The 12,500-nt window shown below is 39.2% G+C and overlaps 1 protein-coding gene across 21 annotated transcripts in view; it reads right to left on the bottom strand.

Annotated features, from left to right (window-relative positions):
- SLO2 (slowpoke 2) overlaps nt 1–12,500 on the bottom strand; it is a 585,082-nt gene that overhangs the window by 130,816 nt on the left and 441,766 nt on the right. For all 21 annotated transcript variants that reach the window (XM_070134672.1, XM_070134684.1, XM_070134679.1 and 18 more), the window contains 2 exons: nt 7,695–7,794; nt 1,981–2,185 (listed from right to left, as the gene is read on the bottom strand). In XM_070134672.1, coding sequence (XP_069990773.1) covers nt 1,981–2,185; nt 7,695–7,794 — 305 coding nt within the window. The remainder of the gene's footprint in view (nt 1–1,980; nt 2,186–7,694; nt 7,795–12,500) is intronic.

Genomic DNA, 12,500 nt, shown 5'->3' with positions numbered 1-12,500 from the left:
TTATAATAGTTACATTAATATGATGCTAATAAATATGATAATAGTAAAAACGATATAAATAGTAATGATAATAATGATGATTAAGATGACAATTACAACAATAATTGTAATACTAAAGATAACAATAAAGACAACAATAGTATCTAGTAATACCAATAACAAACAATGCATATATATAAAGCCCCCATGTAAAAGAAGAAATAAAATGAAATAAAAGAAACTAAAAGAAAAGAAAGAAGAAGAAGAAGCGAAGGTAGAAACGTGGAGAAGGAGAGGGCAGGGGGGGGGGGAGTAAGAGGAAATAGGAGGGTGACAGAATTCCATAAAAGAGAGAAAGAAAGAAAGAAAGAAAGAAAAATGGAACTCGATAGGAAGTAAAATAGCTGTCCCTCTGATGGTCGTGTCTCATGGAGAATAAAGCAGACATTATACAATTAATAGATTGCGTAATTGAAGATAAAATCAATAAACAAACTGGCAAATATACAAACATTTTTTTCCTAAAACTAAACGAATATTTCATGCAAATATACATAAATAATGGAAATGAATGAGTATATGTAAACAACCTCGTAAAGAGAAACGTACAAACAAACAATAAACACGACAGTCGAAAAATAACCATAACAAAACAATAAGAATAATAAATAAATAAATAAAAACCATAAAAATAGAAAAGAATAAATAAAAAACACCCAAACACAAAAGACACGATGACACCCAAACACCACAATGACCCAAGGCCACCAAAATGACCCAAGGCCACCACAATGACCCAAGGCCACCACAATGACCCAAGGCCACCACAATGACCCAAGGCCACCAAAATGACCCAAGGCCACCACAATGACCCAAGGCCACCACAATGACCCAAGGCCACCACAATGACCCAAGGCCACCACAATGACCCAAGGCCACCACAATGACCCAAGGCCACCACAATGACCCAGGGCCACCACAATAACCTTCCCTCGGCCACCACAATGACCCAAGGCCACCACAATGACCCAAGGCCACCACAATGACCCAAGGCCACCACAATGACCCAAGGCCACCACAATGACCCAAGGCCACCAAAATGACCCAAGGCCACCACAATGACCCAAGGCCACCACAATGACCCAAGGCCACCACAATGACCCAAGGCCACCACAATGACCCAAGGCCACCACAATGACCCAAGGCCACCACAATGACCCAGGGCCACCACAATAACCTTCCCTCGGCCACCACAATGACCCAAGGCCACCACAATGACCCAAGGCCACCACAATGACCCAAGGCCACCACAATGACCCAAGGCCACCACAATGACCCAAGGCCACCAAAATGACCCAAGGCCACCACAATGACCCAGGGCCACCACAATAACCTTCCCTCGGCCACCACAATGACCCAAGGCCACCACAATGACCCAAGGCCACCAAAATGACCCAAGGCCACCACAATGACCCAGGGCCACCACAATAACCTTCCCTCGGCCACCACAATGACCCAAGGCCGCCACAATGACCTAAGGCCGCCACAATGACCCAAGGCCACCACAATGACCCAAGGCCACCACAATGACCCAAGGCCACCACAATGACCCAAGGCCACCACAATGACCCAAGGCCACCAAAATGACCCAAGGCCACCACAATGACCCAGGGCCACCACAATAACCTTCCCTCGGCCACCACAATGACCCAAGGCCACCACAATGACCCAAGGCCACCAAAATGACCCAAGGCCACCACAATGACCCAGGGCCACCACAATAACCTTCCCTCGGCCACCACAATGACCCAAGGCCGCCACAATGACCTAAGGCCGCCACAATGACCCAAGGCCGCCACAATGACCTTCCCTCGGGCACCACAATGACCCAAGGCCACCACAATGACCCAAGGCCACCACAATGACCCAAGGCCGCCACAATGACCCAAGGCCGCCACAATGACCCAAGGCCGCCACAATGACCTTCCCTCGGCCACCGACCTTGTAATTCAGATAGGCGAGCAGCAGCGCCTCGGACAGCGATATGACGGCGCCCGCCAGCTGCAGGATCCATAGCCACGTCGGCCGGTTCACCCACCACACCGCCCGCCAGTTGATGATGGGCGCCTCCTGGAACTGCTCATCGGTCTTGTTCCCGTATTCAAGGTAGTAGTTTATGTCCTTGTTTTCGTTTTGACACCCGTAGCTGTTAGGGAGAGAGGGACGGAGAAGGAGAATGAAGAAAATTGGACACCCGTAGCTGTTAGGGAGAGAGGGACGGAGAAGGAGAATGAAGAAAATTGGACACCCGTAGCTGTTAGGGAGAGAGGGAGGGAGAAGGAGAATGAAGAAAACTGGACACCCGTAGCTGTTAGGGAGAGAGGGACGGAGAAGGAGAATGAAGAAAACTGGACACCCGTAGCTGTTAGGGAGAGAGGGAGGGAGAAGGAGAATGAAGAAAACTGGACACCCGTAGCTGTTAGGGAGAGAGGGACGGAGAAGGAGAATGAAGAAAATTGGACACCCGTAGCTGTTAGGGAGAGAGAGGGACGGAGAAGGAGAATGAAGAAAACTGGACACCCGTAGCTGTTAGGGAGAGAGGGACGGAGAAGGAGAATGAAGAAAACTGGACACCCGTAGCTGTTAGGGAGAGAGGGACGGAGAAGGAGAATGAAGAAAATTGGACACCCGTAGCTGTTAGGGAGAGAGGGACGGAGAAGGAGAATGAAGAAAACTGGACACCCGTAGCTGTTAGGGAGAGAGGGACGGAGAAGGAGAATGAAGAAAATTGGACGCTTGTCAAGTTTGTTTTGTTTCTGGATCAAGGAATTTGTTGTTTCTGGAAATGGAAAAAATCTTATTCAATTAGGCTATCTATCTATCTACTTATTTATTTAGTTATTCTATTCGCCATGTCCATATCTAAAACAAGTCGCCCGTTGATTAAAATTTGGGTAATTGCTATTAATATCCCAACCCAGACAGGGAGTCGAGCGGCGCGTGACCGGCCGGAAAAAACATGTTGTGAGGTTTCATCAACGGATCCGCCTAATCCGAACTCCGAATAATTGCAGTAGCAGGTCGGGCGAAAATAGGAGAAACGCGGAGAAGAAAATTGGAATATATGTTTAATATATATACAAATGTATATATGTATAAATATACACATATATACATACATATATATATATATATATATATATATATATATATATATATATATATATATATATATATATATATATATATGTGTGTGTGTGTGTGTGTGTGTGTGTGTGTGTGTGTGTGTGTGTGTGTGCATATATATATATATATATATATATATATATATATATATATATATATATATATATTTACACACACACACACACACGATGACAAGAAAATCCTCCCAGCATTTAGTGCATACGTGCAGTCACATTGAAAAGCCGTTCACAAATCACGTCCATTACCAACGCTATGAAGACCTGATGTGCTTTTAAAGTCTTCAAATTCACTCAACATAAAACGCAACTGTAAAAAAAAAATCCCCCCCCCCCACGTGGTCGCTCGCCAATTAGTGGGTCGGTTTTTAATGCTGCCGTTGGTTTTCCACTTGATTTCGGAGAAAATAATTAATCTCTGAAGGATGTTTGTGTATAGCACGCACTCGCATATGTACAATCACACATATAAATTCACATATATGTACACACTCACTCATAAATACACACATATGTACACACAAACACAAACATAAATTCACACATGTAAACACTCACACATAAATACAAACATATGTAAACACAAACATAGATAGACATATGAACACACACACACACGCACACAGACACACACACACACACACACACACACACACACACACAAACACACACACACACACACAAACACACACACACAAACGCAGACACATGCGAATCTCGCTGGACAAGAGAAACCAAAACAAAGGTGCCACGGGGTCGCTGGCCCTTCGAAGACGACAGACGAACCTCTTGAGCTGGGAGAGGTTCCAGGTCTCTCGGAAAGAGAGGAGAGACAAAGGGTTCAGGGCCCAGAGGTGTAAGGAATCAAAGATCGACCCGAAGGCTGTGTCTCTCAAGATCCCAATCTTCACAGGGCAGAAGCAGCAACACGGGCCCCTTGTAGCTTTGGAGAACAATCGTTCAAAGTGGAATCTATAGAAGAGATGTCTTGTAACAAAGAGGGTTGGAAACAAGAACTGCGTTATTGATGGGCTTTTGAAGCGTGGAGGAGGGGAGTGGAAGGATACAGGAAAGGTATTCCATGCATAGACGGGGTTGACCCACGCCGAGTTCAAGGGGGCGGAGAAAGACTTCTCGAGAGCTTCCCCGCCTCCTACGACCTCCTCCGGAAAACTTGGGTCAGTTTATATCAATTTTACTTATTATACTTATTTCGTAATGTTGCTGGACTCGATCGGTCGCAATGTCATTTGTTTAACACTAATTGGAGATGGAGAAAAATTCATAGTCACTGCTTTGGACAAATATTAATGTTGTTTTATTTCAGATTGACAAAGAAAGAAGGATTATTTATGGAGAAACCCGAAGAAAATTATTCCTGCAGGCCAAGAACAGAAAAGAAAACAAAATTCCATGGAACATCACTAGAGGAATACAAACAGCAACATACATTATACATAATACTTTCAGCCACAAGAGATAACCGATACATTCAAGATGAATTTCGAGAAACGGAGCAATAAGCGCTTGATAGACTGCACCGAGCAATACAATTATTTACAATTATTTGCAACAAGGGCCTCGTCAGAAGATATTCCAAAGAACCAGCGTAACGAACACTCGAAGAAGCAACTTCAGACTCTGAGAACTTACAGCTGACCGTCAGCAGCATCTGACTTCTTGAGAGAAAACAAAAAATCAACAGGAAAGGGAATTAATATAGATGCAAAGAAGGATTTAGAATAAAGGGGAACGTGTCTGCAAAATAAAGGGAAAAGACCAAAGCCTATACACGTATGTATATATGTATTTATATATGTAGGGACGTGATTATATATATATGTGTGCTACATGCATGTTGACAAATATATATACATTCATGCTTATATCGTGTTCGGTAGATATATATATACTTCAAGACAAATAAATATATGTATACCTGCATCCACACATACATACATTATCTATTTATCAATATATTTATATGTATACATGCATCCGCACATACACGTATTATCTATCTATCTATCTATCAATATATTTATCTGCATCTATCTGTTCATCAATCCACCTAAACACATGTATGCAAACACTACGCAAAAATAAGTTTGAAAAATCATAAAACGGAACACACTTTTCTTTCCTCGTGATGCAAAGCCCGATAAAAAAACACTGATAAAAGAAAAAAACTCGTCAAAAATATAAAAGAAAAGAAAAGAAAAAAAAAGTCAAGAGGAAAGAAAGAAAACCGAAAAAAAGTAAAAAAAAAAAAAAAAAAAAGATAAATAAAAAATAAAAATAAAAACAAATAAAAAAATACACTTCAAAAATAACACACGTTCCTTTCCTCATGACCCAAACCCTGACAAAAAGCCAATAAAAAAAAAAAAAAAAAAAAATGAAACACAGGTCAAAAAGGCAGCACAAAAGGGTCATTGAGCTGTCAACATGCAGCGGAAAACAAAGACCCAAAGACCGTGTTGCAAAGAACCGCAAAAAATCACCCACGGAAGAGGTAGGTCGAGCGTTTAACTTGTCGCGTTTCTCGGGAAAATAAATCTTTCTTGGCTGGTTGATTCCTCATTTGGCGGCTGCGATGTGGCCGCTCGAGGGAAAGAGTCTTTTTCTTGTGCTTTCGGAAGTCTATACATACACATACACACATTCAAATACACACACACAAACACATACACATTCACACACACACATATTCAAATACACACACACATACACATACACATTCACACACACATTCACATACACACACATTCACATTCACACACACACACACATTCACATACACACACACATTCACATTCACACCCACATATTCACATACACTTACATATACACACATATGTATGTATACATACTTATACACAGACACGCTAAAAATCAAAGGAAAACCTGACCGTGGGGCTGCCACATTTTTTAGCAGTGGAAGAAGGAGGAAAAGATAAAAGAAGAAAAAAAAAGCCAACAAACTCCTTTATTCCGTGCATTTCTTCCCTCCCTTTTCCCGCTTTTCTTAAGAAATTCACGAAGCAAGAACCCATCATGATTGTTTCTTGAAGTTGAAGAATTCCACCTCAGTGTTTGGAAAGGACGGTCACAATTCTCGGGAATCTGACTGGACAAGTCATTTTTCTTTAATGTTATGTTCTTTAAGAATATTTTGAACGCACCTAATAGTTTTATTTATTTGTCTATTTTCGGTAGTTAGATATCAACATTTATACGAACTCGGACTGATGTTCTCAGTACAGTTCCATAAATTATCGCATTAAAGGGCAAACTCAAGTAATTCATTAAAGGCAAGTCTCTCGAAATACCTGTTTGGCGATTCCCATTAATTTCACACACCTACTAATTCAGAATTCTCCTGACGTTTATACGACTGATATTACTTAAAGCACTCAGGTAACTTACAAGATTTTAACCCACACTCCCCATAATTAATGAGTTTTTTTTCTATTCCCAAATTTACACGTTCATTTCAGGTTACGCAGGTGTTTGTGTGTATTCCGAGTAGGATTTCCAGAAAGGGTTTGGATGAGAATGAATATCTTTACAATATAAGAAATGTATTTAACGGTTTTCGAATATACATTCGAATACATCTTTCTCAGAAATGCATATATTTCTACACTGAGGTACATTCGAAAACTAGTTAAATACCTCTCTTACATTTTAAGATATTCATTCTCACTCAACTTTTTTCTACATTTGCCACAGTGCATACGGTTCAGACCCTCCAGAGCGAACTGAGCCAAAGGCATAAAGGCGTGGAAATGAGGTAGTGCTAATTCACTCTCTAATTTACTAATCTCCTCTGGCGGAGGATCATTTCACAAGAATGATTATCTCCTCATCCAAACCGCTTTAGTGAATGAAAGACCTACTTACTCATTTGCGGAATGAAAATGGACCAGGATGAGATCCATTCAAGATTAAATTGGCTGGAAACATAACGCTAAGTGGCATATTTCTAAAACTAATTTCTAATGAGGTGTAAATATGGCCATTGGAGCTCATATACGGTTTTGAAGTCCCATTATATACTTCCTACTATCTACCTTGTGTAACTTCCTTAAACAAAAACAACAACAAAAAAAGTTGCAGCTATCTATCTATTTAAACTGAAGATAGATGTTGATCATATGTACAGCAGGTAACGTAAGGGGAAGTAACATAATGTGAATAAGAGCCTAATAAGGAAATAAAATTACCGAAGAGGGATTAAAATCCTTTTTATGGCACTGTGCAAAAGAATCTTTTTTTCTTTTTCTAAGAATAGATCTTGTGGCAGCGAAAGGGGTCTTATATTATGTATAATATGCTTTAGATATTATTGAACATAATGTCACACTACCGATTTTTTTATAACAACTATGAAGATACATCTCCAAATAAAACTATCCCATTATGTATTCGATTCAGAAACAATTAAATTGATAAGAGAATTACTCAATAAAACTAGTTAAGAAACAGGAAAAAATAGTTATTACTTACCAAGAGGCATGGATGGGTTTGTCATCAATGCACACCCGTATGATGTAGAAAACACACGTTAATAACTTGACCAGTAAAGTGAAAATTCGGACGCGTAGGCCTGTGGGAGAAGAGGAGAGGGCGTTAGTGGAGCCGAGACGAAAGTGGCTAAGGGCGTGAACACATGTAGGCATCTATCCACTTGTTTTAATAAATCTATTTAGTTGTATACGTATGTGATGGACATACGCACATACACACACACGCAAGCACAGACACACACGCAAGCACACACTCACACACGCAAACACACACACACACACACACACACACACACACACACACACACACACACACACACACACACACACACACACACACACACACACACAGTTTCTTTATTCATCAGTACAGCAAACAATGAAAATAAACCAATCGTAAATGATTATATTTCAGGTCTGAGACTGAGGTCATGTCTTTTAATGTAACCAATGGCCGCGCAGTCGTGTCAACCTAAAAAAAAAAAAAAAAAAAAAAAAACAATATCCTCTTCTCAGTATAAAGTATTCATAAAAGGTTTGTTCAATCTATATCTGGGTCATGTTCAATCATGCTTGTTCAATCTTCATCTTCGTATACGTCCTTTTATTAATCTTTTTTCTCTCTTTTTATCATCTGTGTAAAGCCAGTAGAAAATGTTTGCTCTTAGGATGGCATCGCCTGCGGTTGCCAAGACGACTGGCGAGATGCCTGAGGGTGACGGCCTCGGCGACTCTTGCCCTTGCTTTCGATAACGAACGAATATTGGGTGTTCGTTCATTAAAATATTCATGTTCGCTAACGAGTAAAGATTGTGCATTCGTTGACGAGTAAAGATTGTCTGTGCATTCGTTAATGAGCATAGATTGTTTGTGCATTCGTTAATGAGCAAAGATTGTTTGTGCATTCGTTAATGAGCATAGAGTGTTTGTGCATTCGTTAACGAGCAAAGATTGTTTGTGCATTCGTTAATGAGCATAGATTGTTTGTGCATTCGTTAATGAGCAAAGATTGTTTGTGCATTCGTTAATGAGCATAGAGTGTTTGTGCATTCGTTAACGGGTAAAGATTGTCTGTGCATTCGTTAAAGAGTAAAGATTATCTGTGCATTCGTAAACGAGTAAAGATCCGTGTGCATTTATTAAAGATTGTCTGTCATATTCAAAACCAGTATTTCTCCTGCGAAATATTAAAATATCCTCGTTGCTGTTAGAGCGGCTTTGCATTTTGTAAGCATCTTCCGCCTTTTCACAGTGGCTCCAGACGCAGTTCATCCTATTGTCAGGATTTCTCTCCTCGTCAGAAAGGTCTTCCAGTAAAATTCGGTCAACTCTCGTGTTTTCCTTAGTTTCTTAAGAGAGAGAGAGAGAGAGAGAGAGAGAGAGAGAGAGAGAGAGAGAGAGAGAGAGAGAGAGAGAGAGAGAGAGAGAGAGAGAGAGAGAGAGATGGAGAAATGGAAATGGATAGATAGATAAATAAATAGATAGATAGATAGGCAGATAGCTAGAGATAGATAGATAGATAGATAGATAGAGAGAGAGAGAGAGAGAGAGAGAGAGAGAGAGATAGAGAGATAGATAGATAGAGAGAGAGAGAAAAGAAGACAGAGAGAGAGAAAGAGAGAGAGAGAGAGAGAGAGAGAGAGAGAGAGAGAGAGGGAGTGAGAGAGAGAGAGGAGATGGAGAGAGAGAAATAGATAGATAGATAGATAAATAGATAGGTAGATGGAGATAGATAGATAGGTGATAGACAGATGGGCAGATAGATAGACAGATAAATAAAGAAGGAGAAACAAATTATCTGTTGGTAAATAGTTCACCGCCTATCCTTCAGGTGAAAGAATATTCAGTGAACAGATTTCTCTTTGTCTCATGAAGCCCAACTATCCAGGTATACGTTGTGATTTATATTTAAGCGGTCCAGTGAATACGTTATTTTAAAGCCATATACATGTATATATCTTTTCAAATCAGTGGTACAAACTACGTATGTTTTACATGATTAAATTTCTTGAAGAAGCAAAAAAAAAAAAAAAAAAAAAAAAAAAAAAAAAAAAAAAAATTGATGCATTAGTAGGTCAAATCAATCTATTGGCAAGCTGACAGTGCCATTTGATAGACTAACATGACATGCCTGGTATTTATCAAGATACTCCTTATCAAGATATTGAATATATTTAACAATTTATTGAAGGATATGTCTATAAATCTGTAATTAGACACGTGATTGTGGCGGAGAAAATCAATGTCGATGTTTTTTAACGACAGCGCGTAACATTGCTTCCTATTGTGATACGTAAATCACTATCAATATAATTGCTAGTCTTGAGAAAAGGTAAAAAAATACAGTGAGCGTAGACACACACACACACACACACACACACACACACACACACACACACACACACACACACACACACACACACACACACACACACAACACATCACAAGTCCAATACTAAAGGTAGTTCATTGTGACAAACACATAGAAAGGTATAATTAAGAACAGATAACATCACAGATCAAGGTATAACTGACGCTTCTCGATTAGACCGTCATCAATATCACAATTTAATAAAGAGATAGTAGATTCGCGCTAATTAGATCTCTTGCGAAGGTATCCATTTTCGTTCGCACCTGTTCTGCGTGTTCAGTACTAATATAAATACAAATATAAATGCACAGGAGGATGTTCTAAAAACGATTTGTCTTCGTTATTTCTCGCTGTTACAAAATGAATCACTATTGTAATCTCACCATCATAAGAATTATTATTACCATCATCGTTATTATTATGTTTTTCATCAGTGGCGATAAAGCTTTTAGTTTTTCGAAATTATTTTTTCGTTTCCATTATCATCTAACTGTTTATATTTTCCCTTTAAAAAACAGAAAGGAGTTTGTCTGTATAAACGCATATATCCAAAGAATGTGATGATTCTGGACTTCAAAACGCATTTCGATATAGATAGATAATTAAATAGATAGCTAGATAGGTAGATAGATAGCGATAGATAGATAGATGGATAGATAGATAGACAGATAGATAGATAGATAGACAGATAGATAGATAGAGATAGATAGATAGATAGATAGATAGATAGATAGACAAATAGATAGATAGATAGATAGATAGATAGATAGATAGATAGATAGATAGATAGATAGATAGATAGATAGATAGATAGATAGATAGATAGATAGATAGATTAGATAGATAGATAGATAGATAAATAGATAGGTAGGTAGGTAGAGATAGATACATACATACATAGAGAGAGAGAGAGAGAGAGAGAGAGAGAGAGAGAGAGAGAGAGAGAGAGAGAGAGAGAGAGAGAGAGAGAGAGAGAGAGAGAGAGAGAGAATGTATATATAGCCGAAGAATGTGATAATTCTGGGCTTCAATACGCATCTCGATATTCCAAGTAAACAATACTTTTAAAGTACAGATATATAATGCGCTGAGGTTATCGTGACAAAAGTATAAAAAAAAATAAAATTCGGTGTTATGCGTACGGCACCTGTGTCAGATTTCTCGCGGTTAGGCGTACGGCTCACATATGCGTATTCGTATGTAGACGTCATTTCCGGGCAATAAGTACGAATCCAACCTAACCTAACTGAGGGTGGTATTATCTCCTATTGTTTAACACTGCCGTACCTATAGTGACTTATAAAAGGAAGAATGCATAGCTGTGGATAAATATCACAAAAAAGAAAAGAAAAGAAAAGAAAAGAAAAGAAAACACATAATTAACCTGCGTTGTGAAGTTATTCATTTTTCTTTTATACATTTTCTACATTTGTATAGAAATGTACATAGACTTTAATAATTAGAATTAAAAATTACAGTTTCAATATTGCATCTTTGTTCATATGGAGTGATATCAGAACAATAATTCATCTTATGTGTAATTATTGCAATTCATAACTTTTTTCATATCTTTTCTACGCGTCAAAGTGAAGTCAAGGCCATAACGAAATCAGCTTAAGTGAGGAAAACGTGCATTAAGTGTGTAACATCTATTGATATTATCTGTTCCTCAGGCGTGACCTTTTCATATAAAGGGAAGAAAAAAATTGGTAATAGGAAACAACACTGAAGGGTTGTCATATTTGGTTCATTCGAAATTATTATTCCATGTCAGATATCATCAAGAAACACACTCTTTCTCTCGCTCAACTCTCTCTCTCTCTCTTTCTCTTCCTCCCTCTCTCACTCTCTCTCTCTCTCTCTCTCTCTCTCCCTTCCTCCCTCTCTCTCTCTCTCTCTCTCTCTCTCTCTCTCTCTCTATATATATATATATATATATATATATATATATGTATGTATATCTTATATTAATATTCGATTTTTTCATCAAAGTCTGCCTCGGGGGCGCGTATAATGCATTGATTTGCTAATCCATGTCTCTCCAATCCCGATTTATCACGATTAGGGGCTAGCTCGGAGCGCGATATATCCCCCATTCATTCGCCTTCCATTATAGTTTTCCGGGAAAGCCAATCAGCCAATCACTTCTCGTTGGAGGCCAAACCCAAACTCATTCATGAAATTGCCTGAATGAGTCTAACGCTTTCCCTTGTAAACATTGGTAAGCGTGGGGTTCGAAGCCTCTTGCAGGGGGAGTGTGGGTGTGATTCATGAACCGCGATTCCAATAGTGTTTGTAATGTCGGTGAATGTTTTATGGTATGTGATTCACAGAAAGTAATGCAGTATCAGTCAACATTTGCAATGCGTGACGTTGAGGACGAGATCACTTGAATAATCATCAAAGGCAGCATGA

This window comes from Penaeus vannamei, chromosome 20, assembly GCF_042767895.1.
Source record: "Penaeus vannamei isolate JL-2024 chromosome 20, ASM4276789v1, whole genome shotgun sequence".
NCBI classification, from domain to species: Eukaryota; Metazoa; Arthropoda; class Malacostraca; order Decapoda; family Penaeidae; genus Penaeus; species Penaeus vannamei.
This window is presented reverse-complemented; position numbering and strand designations above follow the sequence as displayed.